The sequence below is a fragment of the Trichomycterus rosablanca genome, chromosome 12, assembly GCF_030014385.1.
Source record: "Trichomycterus rosablanca isolate fTriRos1 chromosome 12, fTriRos1.hap1, whole genome shotgun sequence".
Classification (NCBI taxonomy): domain Eukaryota; kingdom Metazoa; phylum Chordata; class Actinopteri; order Siluriformes; family Trichomycteridae; genus Trichomycterus; species Trichomycterus rosablanca.
The window spans coordinates 33,330,033-33,347,711 of NC_085999.1; the positions used below are offsets into that span (position 1 = coordinate 33,330,033).

Sequence of the window (17,679 nt, forward strand, 5' to 3'; positions counted from 1 at the left end):
ATCCAGTCAGACAGACAGATTTTTAATTGAAATCTCCTGGTACTTCATGAACCAGATTCTCCACCATAATAAATAGCTGAGATTTGGTTCTTTATGTGAATGTGAGTGTTGCCAACATATTTATTCATGGAACCATGTTTGAGTCAGAGTTCTTATGTTTGTAATTACAAAACTTTCTTTTGGCTAACTTTTCAAATAGTATGCTGGCATGAAGGTGGCATCTAATTTAAATGTAAAAACCTAGACCTAGATTTCTAAATAAAGAACAACACCTTTTACTCATTTTATTTGTGTATTCTTTAATCTTCCAAAATGTTACTAACATTTTAGGTTAACTTAATTTTTTTTTTTTTTTTTTGTTAATAATTGAATTTTTTTATATAGTTTTTAATCACACAGTTTTGTGAAAACTACTCTTAAAATAAATGGACTCAACAGAAAGGTAGCACTATAGTGCCACCACCGAGCAGATATTAATGGGGTGATAGATCATTTCCTTCACAGCAGGTCTGTTCTTTCAAACTGAGATCAGGCGTGTACCCACCTTCTCTACTTTCTTTTCCTCTAGTTTAGGTGATGAAGGACATTCTGAAGGCTCCGGCCCATTTGTATGAGTGACACCAGAAGTGAGTGAGGTAATCAGGTGAGACTGAGGTGATGAGATCATGGCAGAGCGGGAACACAGGGGAGTGGGAGAGCGAGACGGTGAGGAGTGAGGACTGCCTCCTTAAAAAAACACACAAGAGAAACATTATATCTTATTTATATTTTATTGATTTATTAGTGTATTTATTATTATTATTTATTATTACTATTATTATTTATATTTATTATGGTAGTTTTTCATTATAACTGCTATTAAATGATCAGCGCAGTGGGTAGCGCTGTTGCCTCACAGCAAGAAGGGCCTGGGTTCAATTCTGGGTCCTTTCTGTGGGGATTTTGCATGTTCTCCCTGTGTCTGCGTGGGTTTCCTCTGGGTGCTCTGGTTTCCTCCCACAAATCTAAAGTCAGGCCAACTGGAGCTACTAAAATTGCCCTATGTGTGAGTGTGTGAAAATGTGTGTAGAGCTTAGGGCTATCAATTGGAAGGTTGTGGGTTCAAATCTTGGCTCTGTGATGCAGCCACTGTTGGGCCCTTAAGCAAGCCCTTAAGCAAACCCTCTTGGCTACAGGGGCTCTGTACACTGGCTGACCCTGTGCTTTGAACCAACAATCTTCTGACTGACAGACCAAAGCTCTAGCCACTAGGCTACCACTGTCCCTAAAGTGGTATGGTGGTGTCCATATTAGTGGTGGTAGGTGTAGTACTAGTAATATTAGTGGTACTAGTAGTATTGGTGTGGTAGGTATAGAATTAGTACTTTTAGTAGTATTTGTAATATGATGATAGGTGTAGTATTTGTAGTAGGAGTAGTATTTGTGGTGATAGGTATAGTATTAGTGGTATGAGTAGTATTAGTACTATTAGTGGTGGTAGGTGTAGTATCAGAGGTATGAATAGTATTAGCAGTATGAGAGTATAATTAGCTTCATTGTTATGCAGTTGTAACTAAACATGCATTATTAAGCCTGAAATTCATTTTCTTTTTTGCCCTCCACTTGTGGGCATAAATCTGTTGTTAATTATTTAATGATTTTTGTGATGATTAGATTAGCATTCGCAGCTGCATGTCATCTAAATGAATGCACAGTTTGACGTACCGAGTGGCGGCTGGCTGCACATTCGCAGGCAGTTCTTTAGGTGAGGAGAGGAGGCGGGGCTCGAGGCCAGTGAAGAAGCCGGACTTGTGACCAAAGACGGGACCGGACTTGTGACCATTAATGGTGAGGGGTTTGTGGTCATGTGTGGGGTAGGGCGAGGGGTTGGGCCAATCAGGATTGGGCTGGAGGGGCGTGGTGATCCAGGAGAACCAGGAACTGCCTTAATTACTGAGCTGGGTATGCAGGCACGTGATTGGCCGACAGCAAATGGAGCTCTGTAATCAACCACAAACATGAACGTGTTCGCAAGTTAGTTATCACTGTGAAGTTCATCCCTGACCATTCAGCCTACAGCAGTTAATCCCTGACCATTCAGCTTACAGCAATTTATCCCTGACCATTTAGCCTACAGCAGTTTATCCCTGACCTTTCAGCCTACAGCAGTTTATCACTGACCATTCAGCCTACAGAAGTTCATCCCTGACCATTCATCCTACAGCAGTTCAGTCCTGACCATTCAGCCTACAGCAGTTTATCCCTGACCATTCAGCCTACAACAGTTCATCCCTGACCATTCACCCTACAGCAGTTCAGTCCTGATCATTCAGCCTACAGCAGTTGAGTCCTGACCATTCAGCTTACAGCAGTTTATCCCTGACCATTCAGCCTACAGCAGTTCAGCTCTGACCATTCAGCCTTCAGCAGTTCAGCTCTGACCATTCAGTCTACAGCAGTTCAGCCCTGACCATTCAGCTTACAGCAGTTCAGCCCTTTCACACACACACATGAACACACATACTCCCCCCCCCCCACACACACACATGAACACACACTGAGTGTTTTTAATAAATGGATTTTAAAGCGTGTTCAACAAGCAACATCTGAACTAAGAGCAGCAGGCGAGTGATGCATTATGGAGACAGACTTATTGATGGCCGCACCAAAAAAAACCCCCACACTTCTATTGATTTCCTGCCACAAAAGGAGCATTACGCTTGTGTATGTGTGTGTGTTGCACAGTATCCAATGTGTAACAGTTCTGAAATTAAGTCGGACTCCTTCAGGGCAGACGCGTAAAAACTATTAAATTACAAACAAGCTTCACCAGCATGGTTAATAATTTATGTAACGTGTGTGAGTGTGTGTGCGCACATGTGCTGATGTGCTTATGAAGAGGTTTTCCCATAAAACGTTCACATTAGCAGAAAAACGATTAATGAGACACAGTCTGCAGTAAAGTGTAAACTGTAAAAAATTCTGACAGTATTACATTGTATAAACTTATAAAAATAGATTTGTAACATTGCTGACTTTGCTTACTGTCCGTGTTTATTTTTACTTAACGAGCGTAAATAGGAAACCTGGAAGAGTGGTGAATCTACCCAGGACTGGCCAGCCTGCAGCCTGCTAATTTCTCCCAGAGGCTCAGCGACATCTCAACAAAGCACTTTAACCCTTTGATGCACAAGCTAAGCAAACCCCTTCTAATGCACAACATGGGTCAAAAATGACCCATATTCATCCATTCAAGAATATTTTCATATGCACATTTGTCAGTTATTCATGTATTTGCTGTCTTAGCTAATAAAAGCTATCTATACTAGAATATGTAAACAGCTAGCAAGCAAATAGTATTTGACATATTCAAGATTCAAGAGCCTAATCTTTGGTTGTTTTTCAAAAGATCAGTAAATATGTTTTTGACTACAAACACTTACAAATGTCAGTAGTTTCTGTCAAATTCCATAGTAAATACATAAGGGTCATTTTTGACCCATGTTGTGCATTAGAAGGGTAGTGATACAAAAATGATTTTTATTAAAAAAGTAAAAAATATAAAACTGAAATAAGGATTTGTGATGATCAAAAACAAGTTAATTGAGGAATTAATGGAAGCTTTTATTGCAAAGATGTAGAACATAAAAACTCAGTTGGGTCACTTTTGACCCAGGTTGTGCATCAAAGGGTTAAAAAGTCCAGATGTCTCAATCATAAACTAAACAGGGACTTGGCAAATATGGTGCCTTTACCAGACAGCAGAAGTTACAATTTTACAGCAGCAATGAAGCAGTCCAGTTTCCCTCCCTCAGGCACAGTCAGTTGTGGCTGTTTGGATGCTTGGCCTGTTCAGTAACACAGCTGGGATTGGAACTCCAGAGCTTGAGAGCTCAGGATCTCAGCACATCAGAGCGTTGTGCCAGCAAAATTTCAGTAATATGAACTAATAATCACACAAAGCATGGAGCAGTGATGCTAACAGCGTTAATGTAAAGCATGTATTCTGATCAAAGCTTTCATGAAAAACTATGCTACTCAATTTATTACATTATTATCAAATGTGGTTTTGTTTTTCATAATTTCAGTGAAAATAACTGGACATTTTTTACATCATCAAACTTTCGGCTGCAGTAGTGATGGTAAATTTATATATATATATATATATATATATATATATATATATATATATATATATATATATATATATACAGGGGTTGGACAATGAAACTGAAACACCTGTCATTTTAGTGTGGGAGGTTTCATGGCTAAATTGGACCAGTCTGGTGGCCAATCTTCATTAATTGCACATTGCACCAGTAAGAGCAGAGTGTGAAGGTTCAATTAGCAGGGTAAGAGCACAGTTTTGCTCAAAATATTGCAATGCACACAACATTATGGGTGACATACCAGAGTTCAAAAGAGGACAAATTGTTGGTGCACGTCTTGCTGGCGCATCTGTGACCAAGACAGCAAGTCTTTGTGATGTATCAAGAGCCACGGTATCCAGGGTAATGTCAGCATACCACCAAGAAGGACAAACCACATCCAACAGGATTAACTGTGGACGCAAGAGGAAGCTGTCTCAAAGGGATGTTCGGGTGCTAACCCGGATTGTATCCAAAAAACATAAAACCACGGCTGCCCAAATCACGGCAGAATTAAATGTGCACCTCAACTCTCCTGTTTCCACCAGAACTGTCCGTCGGGAGCTCCACAGGGTCGATATACACGGCCGGGCTGCTATAGCCAAACCTTTGGTCACTCGTGCCAATGCCAAACGTCGGTTTCAATGGTGCAAGGAGCGCAAATCTTGGGCTGTGGACAATGTGAAACATGTATTGTTCTCTGATGAGTCCACCTTTACTGTTTTCCCCACATCCGGGAGAGTTACGGTGTGGAGAAGCCCCAAAGAAGCGTACCACCCAGACTGTTGCATGCCCAGAGTGAAGCATGGGGGTGGATCAGTGATGGTTTGGGCTGCCATATCATGGCATTCCCTTGGCCCAATACTTGTGCTAGATGGGCGCGTCACTGCCAAGGACTACCGAACCATTCTGGAGGACCATGTGCATCCAATGGTTCAAACATTGTATCCTGAAGGCGGTGCCGTGTATCAGGATGACAATGCACCAATACACACAGCAAGACTGGTGAAAGATTGGTTTGATGAACATGAAACATGGCCTGCACAGTCACCAGATCTAAATATTATTGAGCCACTTTGGGGTGTTTTGGAGAAGCGAGTCAGGAAACGTTTTCCTCCACCAGCATCACGTAGTGACCTGGCCACTATCCTGCAAGAAGAATGGCTTAAAATCCCTCTGACCACTGTGCAGGACTTGTATATGTCATTTCCAAGACGAATTGACGCTGTATTGGCCGCAAAAGGAGGCCCTACACCATACTAATAAATTATTGTGGTCTAAAACCAGGTGTTTCAGTTTCATTGTCCAACCCCTTATATATACTGTATATATATACAGTGTATCACAAAAGTGAGTACACCCCTCACATTTCTGCAAATATTTCATTATATCTTTTCATGGGACAACACTATAGACATGAAACTTGGATATAACTTAGAGTAGTCAGTGTACAACTTGTATAGCAGTGTAGATTTACTGTCTTCTGAAAATAACTCAACACACAGCCATTAATGTCTAAATGGCTGGCAACATAAGTGAGTACACCCCACAGTGAACATGTCCAAATTGTGCCCAAAGTGTCAATATTTTGTGTGACCACCATTATTATCCAGCACTGCCTTAACCCTCCTGGGCATGGAGTTCACCAGAGCTGCACAGGTTGCTACTGGAATCCTCTTCCACTCCTCCATGATGACATCACGGAGCTGGTGGATGTTAGACACTGTGAACTCCTCCACCTTCCACTTGAGGATGCGCCACAGGTGCTCAATTGGGTTTAGTCCATCACCTTTACCTTCAGCTTCCTCAGCAAGGCAGTTGTCATCTTGGAGGTTGTGTTTGGGGTCGTTATCGTGTTGGAAAACTGCCATGAGGCCCAGTTTTCGAAGGGAGGGGATCATGCTCTGTTTCAGAATGTCACAGTACATGTTGAAATTCATGTTTCCCTCAATGAACTGCAGCTCCCCAGTGCCAGCAACACTCATGCAGCCCAAGACCATGATGCTACCACCACCATGCTTGACTGTAGGCAAGATACAGTTGTCTTGGTACTTCTCACCAGGGCGCCGCCACACATGCTGGACACCATCTGAGCCAAACAAGTTTATCTTGGTCTCGTCAGACCACAGGGCATTCCAGTAATCCATGTTCTTGGACTGCTTGTTTTCAGCAAACTGTTTGCGGGCTTTCTTGTGCGTCAGCTTCCTTCTGGGATGACAACCATGCAGACCGAGTTGATGCAGTGTGCGGTGTATGGTCTGAGCACTGACAGGCTGGCCTCCCACGTCTTCAACCTCTGCAGCAATGCTGGCAGCACTCATGTGTCTATTTTTTAAAGCCAACCTCTGGATATGACGCCGAACATGTGGACTCAATTTCTTTGGTCGACCCTGGCGAAGCCTGTTCCGAGTGGAACCTGTCCTGGAAAACCGCTGTATGACCTTGGCCACCATGCTGTAGCTCAGTTTCAGGGTGTTAGCAATCTTCTTATAGCCCAGGCCATCTTTGTGGAGAGCAACAATTCTATTTCTCACATCCTCAGAGGGTTCTTTGCCATGAGGTGCCATGTTGAATATCCAGTGGCCAGTATGAAAGAATTGTACCCAAAACACCAAATTTAACAGCCCTGCTCCCCATTTACACCTGGGACCTTGACACATGACACCAGGGAGGGACAACGACACATTTGGGCACAATTTGGACATGTTCACTGTGGGGTGTACTCACTTATGTTGCCAGCTATTTAGACATTAATGGCTGTGTGTTGAGTTATTTTCAGAAGACAGTAAATCTACACTGCTATACAAGCTGTACACTGACTAAGTTATATCCAAGTTTCATGTCTATAGTGTTGTCCCATGAAAAGATATAATGAAATATTTGCAGAAATGTGAGGGGTGTACTCACTTTTGTGATACACTGTATATATATATATATATATATACATACTTTTTTATTTATCTAAAAGTAATTTTCAAAATCCTCCATGTTTTCGTTTACCTGGAGACGGGAGTGACGTAATTCCCAGGAAACACTCCAGAGGCGCCGCTTCGTAACGATGTTCCCTTGAACCAGCCGTCTTGGCACTTCTCTATCACACGGTACATTTCACCTTTCCTCAGCTCCAGCTCGTCTGCCTTTTGTGGTTTGTACGCATACAAAGCCAAGTAGCTACAACAAGATAAAAACAAAAGATACAAAATTCTATCCTCGATCGTCTTTGCCACAACATGATATTGCCAAAAGTATGTGGACACCCTTCCCAATTACTTCCCAGTTCAGGTGTTTCAGCCAGATTGAGTTCTAACACATGTTTGGTTCATTTTTCGTTTTATTTGCATTAAGTGTTTTATACTGGTCAGGGTCATGGTTCATCCGGTTCCACCAGAAAACACTAGGCACAAGGCAAGACCACCCTCAGTAGCACCTGTGAGATTCAAACCTGGATCTCAGCAGTGGTGGGCTAGTGTATTAGACCACTGCACCACCCAAGTACTGCTAACAGGTGTATCAAATCAATTATATACTCAACAGTTTAGTCAACTCCAGTGGGCTGCACAAAGCCCAGACTCTAACCTCATTAAACACCACTGGGACGAATTGGAACATCGCTTGCAAGCCAGGCTGTCCTATCCAGCATCAGTGCCTGACCCTACAAATGCTTTTTTTTTAGTGAACAGGTCATAATCAGAAGTCTACATACAGCTATATCCTTCAAGACTTTGGGAAAAGTAAAGAACATAAACATACATTACAATTATTTTATTAATTATGTCATTTTCATATTTACAGTTTTGAAGGAAATTGTTATTGTTTATTAATTTATTTGATTTGATTTTATTTTAGTTTTGTTACTCACATGTTTAGAGGAAGCTGAACTTTAGCAGCAGCTAAAAGTTCTCCAGAAGTTGGAGTGACTCGAGGCTGCACTGCTGCTCCTGCAATATATGAAGATTCCTAGAGGAGAATGAAACACAACCATCAATTAAAAAGATGGATTAGCTGTGAATTACAAATAAAAACCAAAAACAGTGATTTAAAATCTACTTTGTGCCTTAAATTAATAAAGTATGAAAATATTGAATATTTTACCCTTTTAATTTATACTGTGTACTAGTTTTAACTAATATCTGCAACACATTCCAAATAAAACATTTGCAGCAGGTGATGCTTGTGTACAGAAGAAGCATTTAGGAAAGGTCCAATTATTTATGAGCAAGGCTTTGTCGAGGATAGCCAGTAAAAATGCATCAGCAAAAATTCCAACAGTTTAAAGACAGTGTCTCATATCAAATAACTGCAGGGATGTTAGATATTTTACCATCTACAAGCAACATACTGTAGCGTCGGCACAGGCTTTACCCAGAAAGCCTTGCGGCAGTGGTGTCTAAGCTCACCGTAGCCGTGTATCCCGTTGTTGGGAGTGGGGTGGCTGCGGTGAGGGTTGGGTAAGTAGCTTATATGTTTGTCTGTTGTATGAATGTATGTGTGTATGAATGGGTATCTGTCCCTAAACCACTGAGTGAACTGCCAAAGGCAGCTCACTCGCGGCCCCGACGCTATCCTTCCTGCTCGCCGGCGCCACATTGGTGTCAGAAGTGGGATTGTGGCATTTGGGTGGCTCTGGTGGTACAGTGGGCCAATATGTCCGGTCTGTCTGAGTGCGCTAGCCCAGGTGGCTGTAGGGGCAGGGTGCCCGGTCCAGCAGTGGGTGGAAGCGCGGCTCGGCAGTGTAATGGAGTGCGGTCTGGCCGAGGAGCCACCCAGTGGACGCTGGTGAGTGGGTCACCGGGACGGTTGACCATTAGGGAGGGGGCAGTGTAGCGTCGGCACAGGCTTTACCCAGAAAGCCTTGCGGCAGTGGTGTCTAAGCTCACCGTAGCCGTGTATCCCGTTGTTGGGAGTGGGGTGGCTGCGGTGAGGGTTGGGTAAGTAGCTTATATGTTTGTCTGTTGTATGAATGTATGTGTGTATGAATGGGTGTCTGTCCCTAAACCATTGAATGAACTGCCAAAGGTAGCTCACTGGCGGCCCTGACGCTATCCTTCCTGCTCGCCGGCGCCACAATACTAAAAGATTTATTAAGTTTAGAGAAATGTTAGGATATAAATAGGCAAGGTTGATGCACAGAGGAAATGTGTTTTGTTGTCTGAAGAGTGTAACTGTCAGATTGTTTATAATGGACGCTGAGCCTGTCATGGTATAGATACAATAGAGCTCCTGGGAAACTTTGTAGAAATATACACATATACGTATTCTAGATGTTATCTGACTTCTTCTGACGTCCATAATTATGGCCATACAATTGTGATGTTATTAGCGCTACACACCTGTGAGGTTGGAGCACTGGAGCTGAGGTGGCTGTACTCTCCCATCCTTGTTCTCGGATCAGACGCGTTAATTTCCATCGAGTGGCGGTTGTTGTTAGCGAGAGCTGTGCGTTGCGTCACGCTCAGCGCCGTGAACGAGTGACGTTTCTTTGCGTTCTTCTTTCCTTCTGCCCGCTGCCGGGGTGCTTCGCCATTCCCTTCATCATGGCAAGTAGTTGGAGTTTCAGTTTCTGTGCTGGGACCGGGTACAGATTTGTCCATTTCCATCAGCTGCTTTGCTGCTTCGTTTAACTTAAGAGACGGAAAAAGAAAAATAAGTACAGCACGAATTAAAAAGAAGCAAGTAAAATCACACACAGATGATTAAAGCTGCAGTGTGTAAGATTTAGAGTTTTGAAGACCTCTATGGTGAAAATGTTTCATTGCAAGCAACTCAAAAACTATTCTGACTAAAAAAAGCTCTGTCACGCTGTATATTAATCTGATGGATGTAAAAGGCTAAACAACACACAGATAAGCAACATTAAAGGTAATATTGTGTTTGCTAACAATCAATTTGGACACATTTTAAAAAACAACAAGCTCCGAAAGTACAAGGTTGCAGCAGTGGTCTAGATCTGAGTCAGATCTCAGTGGTGATATCAGACGGCTGGGGGGAGGAGTATGGCCAAATCCATATGATGGATTGGTGCCCTGTCCAGGGTATTCTGGCCTTGTGCTGCCTTGCACAGAGTGTTTCCTGGCAGAGCCGGGCCCATCACAACCCTAACCAGATTAAATTCCAAACTTGTTTCAATCATCCAGAGTTGCAGAAATTATTGAGATCCCAAGACTGTTATGACAATCACATGATCTACAGTTTTCACTATATAATGTTTTAATTGGACACTCACCTCTACGTACAGAATAGGAAAAATGCCAATTTTATCTCCCAGCATTCCTTCTGCCCAGTTTTCATCCACCCGTCGGATCACTGTCAGAATCTCATCCTAAAAAAAAAAAAACAGTAAGATAATGATTAGGACTAATAATCACACAGTAGACTAGACAACAAAAGTATGTGGACACCCGAGCTTGGTGAACATCCCATTACAAAATCAATTTAATAAAACCCCCATTTTAGACAAGGCCCAGCCTCCACTCTTTTGACAAGGCTTTCCACAAGGTTTTGTAGTGTCTGCTGGAATTTGTGCTTGCTCTGTCAAAAAAAGCATTTGTAAGGTCAAGCACTGATGTCAGATAAGAAAGCCTGGCTTGCAATCAACATTCCAATTCTCCTCAGTGCTGGTTCAACAACTTACATTATTGAAACATTGAAAACATCAAAACTCCTTAAAAACATTAGAACAAAAAAATGCTGTCAAAAACAGGATCAGTCGACCATCTTCCATCGCTTGGATGTTCATGATGCCTTTGTGCCAATTCAAGGTGCTTTGGAGGGTGGACAGGAGTTAGCATGGGCACTGTGACTGGCACAGAAAGGCTCGATGCACTGTGTGTTGTGACACATTTATCTCATCACCAGGATTACAGTCTTCTGCAATCTGATCTTCATGTATTTTGGCATGGATGAGTCTTGGACATCCAACAACCTGCCGGTGATTGGACCATTGTTAGTGGGGACTCACCCTGGCTGCCTGTGACACCACTTGCTGTTTGGGAGATACTTCAACTCAAGTCAGCTGGCCATGATGATATATTTCTTATCGAAGTCACTCAGGCCTTTGCTGATCAGATCTACTTCATTTAGCACTTGAACTACGAGCAACTACAATCAGCCCAACAGCTAACACATCCCTCACATGCACCAGTGCTACAGAGTAGATATTACCATGCACATTTTTGGGTGAGATCATCAGTGCAAAGTAAATATATTCAGTACACGTACATTATAAAAAAATACAAACATGACACAATCCAAGTTATTTGTTGCTGTGCATTTTTTATTTTTTTTTAAACTGTCTGCTGATGATAGATTAGACTGAGGTGGCAGAGAAAATTAAAACTGCGACTTTTGAAAGAATTCAAAGAGAAAAAAAAATTTAAAATTAAATTACACATCCAAAGTCATTTATCATAAACTAATTGGTTAAAATTATTTAAATGTTACGAATCACAGACTTCCTACTGTGTGTGTGTGTGTGTGTGTGTGTGTGTGTGTGTGTGTGTGTGTGTGTGTGTTTGTGTGTCTTATGCGCTGTGCCAGGCAGATGGCAGGAAGCGAGATTTGATTCGATTTGATCCAAGAACTCATACACAAAGCTTTTTCTGTTCCTCACACATACACATGCACACACACTCACACCTGCATAAAGAGACTAAAACGCTGTAGGTTAATTAATCATCCATCTCTTTGTGGCCTCTTTTCACTACATCTTCTTGGTTCATCTGGTCCCAAGTGATTCATGTAGACAGAGTCGCTTTATTCTACTCAGTGAAGCCAGAACTGGTGGATAAAGAGACCTTGTAATTCTGTTCAGGAAACTGGTCGATGTTCCATCAGCTCTATAGCCACCAGTTTAATCATTTCTATTGCCACCAGTTCCATCAGCTCTACACTTATCAGTTCCATCAGCTCTATACTTATCAGTTCCATCAGCTCTATACTTATCAGTTCCATCAACTCTATACCCACCAGCTCCATCAGCTCTATACTTATCAGTTCCATCAGCTCTATACTTATCAGTTCCATCAGCTCTATACCCACCAGCTCCATCAGCTCTATACCCATGAGCTCTATACTTATCAGTTCCATCAGCTCTATACTTATCAGTTCCATCAGCTCTATACCCATGAGCTCTATACTTATCAGTTCCATCAGCTCTATACCCACCAGCTCCATCAGCTCTATACACACCAGTTCTATCAGCTCTATACCCACCAGCCCCATCAGCTCTATACCTACCAGTCCATCAGCTCTACACCCACCCGTTCCATCAGCTTTACAGCCACAAGTCCATCAGCTCTATAGTCACAAGTTTCATCAGCTCTATACCCACCAGTTCCATCAGCTCTATACCCGCCAGTTTTATCAGTTACAAACACTGACCTGAGCTGACCTCCAGTAGATCTCAGCAAAGAGTTTCTATTTATCTGAAGGTGGCAGTTTGGGTTTCATTCCCAACCTTGGTAAAATGACCACTGTTCCAAGAGCATTGTACATTATGAGTAGTTGTATGTAAAGATGATAATAGGACCCAAAGTTTCTGTTAGCCAAAGTAAACATATTGAAAATATAAATGTGTAAATATAAAATGTAATGTTTTAGTCATTTTGAATAAAAATGTGTAAAAATACTTCTCTGTAGATGTTGTGGTTACTTATTACTATGTAAAAAATCAACAATACAGAGAGTTTGACAAGGGGCATCCAAATTTTTGCATCATACCGTCTAAATGCTCTCTGAGCTTTGAAGGATCCTGCTGCTCTTTTCTACAAAGCCAATCATTACTTTCCCGTATCTGGATCCTCCCGAGACTCCTGAGAGCTCTTCTTCTGGTAACACACTGTGTATGGAGCTCAGCCAAGACCTACAGAGTTACAGCAGCAAAGAATACTAGTCATGTTTATACTTCCACCAAGTCTCACTGTGGTGTTTACATTTTAATTCTTCATCAGTAACTATGACTGGCCATATCAGGTGACATGTATGTGCCGATATACACTGATGAGTCAAAGGTTCACCCATCAAAAATGTTCATGACAATGGCTTTTTGGTAACAATAGTGATGCTGCAAAACAGCAAGGGATGTCACAGGCAGCCATGGTGTGTACCCACCAACAGTGGTCAGAAGAGGGACAAGCCACGAACCACAAACAAAATGTTGGGCATCTAGACTCATTTATGTCAGAGGATTTGAAAGCTATAGCATCTGGTACAGACCAACATAAGATGTACTCAGACTCAACCTGCAGATAATTTTAACCCTGGTGGGCTGCACAGGCCAGTAAATGTCCCCATGCTAACTCCTGTCCCCCGTCTGAAGCATCTACAGTGAGCATGCAGGCATCAACACTGAACATCAATGCAATGGAAGAATGTAAACTTGATGAAAGCTTGATGAAGCCTGTTTTTGTAAAGATCATGAGTAAGCCAGGCATCTGTGCAACATTTACATGATGTACATGTGAGTAACACCTACTGATAATGTTCTGGTACCAGATACCACCGGCTTCCATTAGATGCTGTGTGGAGGCAGTGTCTCATTGGACTTAACCGCAAGCAGAACAATGCAAAAAAAAAGAGTTTTTGGAAGTCAGGGATGTCACTTGGAGCCATTTCTAAGTAACCTCAGGTCTCAATATCATCAGCACAAACAACTGTGCCTAAAGTACAGAGTTCATAAAACAGTGGTCTCTTTTCCAAACCTAAATTATTACCTTCTGCTAAAGGACAATGATGTTTCTGTTAAGTCAAGTGCAATCACATGTACAGTTTTGTGGTCAGATTAAATTATTTGGCCACAATGATCAGAAGTATGTTTGGAGAGGAAAATACAAGTCATTCAAACCCAACAACACTTCACCTTCTCTCAAACATGAAGGTTGTAGTATTGTTTTGCTGCTAATTTGCTGTCAGTGGAAGTGATGCATTAAATAATGTGGTACCTTAATTACCTTACTTCATCAATGTAAAAAAAAATCAGTGTTCCAGCAAGACAATGACCCAAAATTTACCTTTACAAAGGTGAGACAGTCCTTGTCCTGATCCTTGTCCTTGATGTCAAAGTCATACAATGCTTTGCCCTGCGGTGGTGTTTGCGAGAGTGGCCTGATGCACTGCACGTAGCTGGCTGGCAGGAAGCCATGACTACCGTTCAGCTCTCCGTGGTACCAGTTCTCATCCACTTTTCGTCGCAGGATAATGATGTCCCCCTTGTTGAACTTGAGATCGCCTGGCTCTTTGCCTTCATAGCTGTAGAGGGCCTTGCCACAAGGCAGCTGAGGGACATTCTGTTGAAAAAACAACATTGAATATCATTACATTTAACCAAAGAACAGAGGGTAAATAATAATTTAATAATTAATAATAATAATAATAATAATAATAATAATAATAATAATAATAATAACAATAACAATAATAATAATAATAATAATAATAATAATAATGCTCTTTACTCAGTTGTATTGAGCTTTTTCTCCAAAACAACTGAGACCAAATGCAATACAGCATCCCATAGGACAGAGATCCCGAGGCTCTCTGTGCTGAAAAGAAATTTACCGAAACAACCAAAGACAAAATCCTGCTGAAACATGTGTCACTGTAAAGCTGGATTTAAATCGCCCTCGCCAAGAGCTATGCGGCCTCAGTGCATGAATGAAGCACCCGTGTAAGTGACTTAATGGATGAGAGAGTGTGCGAGTGTCTTAGAATAAAGAAGTGCAAGAGAAAAAAAGCAAGCAATAGAGAGCGTAAAAAAGTGAGAGTCCGACCAAGCATATGTAAGGGAAAGTGAGAGTTTGAAAGAGAGAAACAAAGTAAGAGTGTGTGAGAGAGCCAAAGTGAGTGTGTGAAAGTGCGAGAGTAAGAGTGTATGAGAGTGAGAAAGCAAGAGAGAGACTAATATTTGACACTTGTGAATATTTCAGTGCTTTGTAAATCTCAAGAGACGATCCTGTTTCAACACAAACTGTGTGTGTTTTAGGGTGCAACACACACACGCACACACACAGGTACACCCACACATCAAAGCGCACTAAGTGATGGCCGGTGTTGTGACTTTACTTAGGATAAGGACTGGGTTTGGACTGACAGCAATTATATGATCCTGGTCAGGGTCGTGGTGCATGAAACAAAGCATGCTCCAAGACATGATTTGACCAGTTTGGTGTGGAGGATGTCCAGTAAAGATGAATTGGAACAGACTTTTTGTACCTCAGTCTTTCTGTCTGTAGCTCTGTGTCTGTAGATCTGTCTTTCTTTTTGTACTTCAGTCTGTTTTTATTTCTGTCTTTTTGTCTGTGACTATATTTCTATGTCTTCACTTCTGTCTCACTCTCTGTATCCATGATTGGCTGTTTGTACCTTAGACTCTTTGTCTGTAGCTCTGTGCATTTGTTTCTCTGTCAGTACTTCTGATTTGCTTTCTGTATTTCTGTCTTTGTTTCTCTATCTACTTCTGATTTGCTGTTTGTACCTCTGATTTAATGTCTGTACCTCTGGTTTACTGTCTGTACCTCTGATCTAATATCTGTATTCCTGTCTCAGTTTCTCTGTCTGAATTTCTAATTTACTGTCTGTACCTCTGATGTAATATCTGTATCTCTGTCTCGGTTTTTCTGTCTGTACCTCTGATTTAATGTCTGTTCCTCTGTCTCTCTTTCTCTGTTTGTAGCTCTTTGTCTCTAGCTCTGTCTCTACTTAACCCTGTTTCTCTGCAGCTCTGTCTCTGTCTTTAGCTCTGTCCGTAGGTCAGTGTTGTTTATTGTTGTATACAGTAAATTAAAACAGGTGCTGGTGATTGTGAAACTCTTACACACTTCAGCTGTTCCTTGGTTCAATACAAAGAAGCTCAACAGCATTAATAATGCACATATACTAATCAATACAACTGATCAATACACCTCTACCTCTGTGTGTCTGTGTGTGTGTCCGAGTCTGCTACTGCAAAACAATTTCACAATTTCAGTGGGTCCAGAGCCACTAGGTGAAAGGCAGAACCACTCCCTGTACAGGACAACAGCATGACATCTTAAAAGCAGTTGAAAGCAATCAAAATCCACAAATCCACCTATCTGTATGTTTTTAAAAAGTGCCTGTAAAGACATGTAGAAAAAAACTCTAAAGCTTTAATGACCAATATCAGTTTCCAGCCATACAAATGCACACATTTCCACAGACATACTTCAAATTCTTGTGATAAGCTTTATTTTTCTTGAAGCTAAAAAAATCACACAGAGGTTACTATATTTGATTGTTTTTGAAATATGATGTCCAACAAGCTCATGGCCAGGTGTGCAAATACTTTTGGCCTTATAGAGTAAATGCTGCCAGTTTGTTTTGGTTTAGGATGTAGGCATTACAATCCATAACAATAATATTTGTTCAACAGATTAAGTACAGTAACAAATTATTTCCACCCTGTTTCTCCACTTCACCTGTGTAGAGTCTGTCAGTATGGACCAGGCGTCCACTTACTGTTAATTGATTTTCTTTTTTGTGTGTCATTGTAACTTTAGTCTATAAAGCACCAGTCAGACCAAAATCTATGTCATTTATCATTCAAAGGTTCATTTACAACCTGGAGAGACTCGACAGAACAAAGGTCACAGCCCACTGGGAGATTAATTAATTATTCATAAAATATAAGAGCAGTCGACAGCTGAGACCTGAACAGATTCTTCTAAAACGACCAGACGTTCAGCAACAACAACGTCAATTACTAACATCCCAAATAAGTTTACAGAAAAAACAAGACGCCTATCTGTCACAGGGCATCACCCAATTACTCACTCACTTACACAAAGGGTCAATTTAGGAGCACCAACCCACCTTCTTCAATACAAAATGACTAGGCAGCACTGGATTCATGATAGAGTAGACAAAAAAAAAAAATTACCAGGAAAAATATCACTGCTTGTCACATATTTTAAATAACCCTAGATACTCCCCTTACCTCTGTGGAATTAATCCTATAAACAGATCAATATAAATGAAAATGAATTTTACATTAAGGGGCTCATTATGTCTGATTCAAATCAAATCCAGCATTTCATAACAAGAACATTAATACAACAGCCAGACATAATGATGGTAATGTAATGGTGCGGAGGTGATTTGATCCATCAGGACCTGGAATCTGGACCTGGAATTTCAAAATGTCCTGAGTATAATGTGAGGTCATCTGTCTGTGAGCTGAAGCTGAGGTGTAATTGTGTTATGAAGCAAGCAGGACAGATATTAAAAATGAAGTTTACATTTAAATGGCTTAAATTAAAAATAAAGAATGAATGAACGATGTTGGAGTGGTCTGTTGCTGTGGTGAGACTGGAACCCAGTAGAGATGCTGTGACCTGCTGAGACCTGAAGACATAAGTTCATGTTTGAATAGCAGCAGTGTGTCTGATTTCTAGCAGTTTTGTGAAGAAGAGTGATTTTTATTATATTATAGAACGTGTTTATTTGGAGTCATTGCTGATAAAAGTGCTGCACCTGTTAAGGGTTAAGGAAGCCATTAGTTCTCAAGGAGGGATATGGGTGATGGAGAACGTTAGTCCTT

The 17,679-nt window shown here is 41.3% G+C and overlaps 1 protein-coding gene across 1 annotated transcript in view; it reads right to left on the bottom strand.

The window, feature by feature from the left end:
• The window catches only part of LOC134324243 (E3 ubiquitin-protein ligase SH3RF3-like), a 31,469-nt gene that overhangs the window by 1,012 nt on the left and 12,778 nt on the right, over positions 1 to 17,679 (bottom strand). Inside the window, exons 2-8 of the mRNA XM_063005965.1 lie at positions 14,135 to 14,410; positions 10,351 to 10,446; positions 9,458 to 9,748; positions 7,987 to 8,084; positions 7,128 to 7,298; positions 1,705 to 1,979; positions 545 to 726 (exon numbers count right to left, since the gene is read on the bottom strand). Coding sequence (XP_062862035.1) covers positions 545 to 726; positions 1,705 to 1,979; positions 7,128 to 7,298; positions 7,987 to 8,084; positions 9,458 to 9,748; positions 10,351 to 10,446; positions 14,135 to 14,410 — 1,389 coding nt within the window. The remainder of the gene's footprint in view (positions 1 to 544; positions 727 to 1,704; positions 1,980 to 7,127; positions 7,299 to 7,986; positions 8,085 to 9,457; positions 9,749 to 10,350; positions 10,447 to 14,134; positions 14,411 to 17,679) is intronic.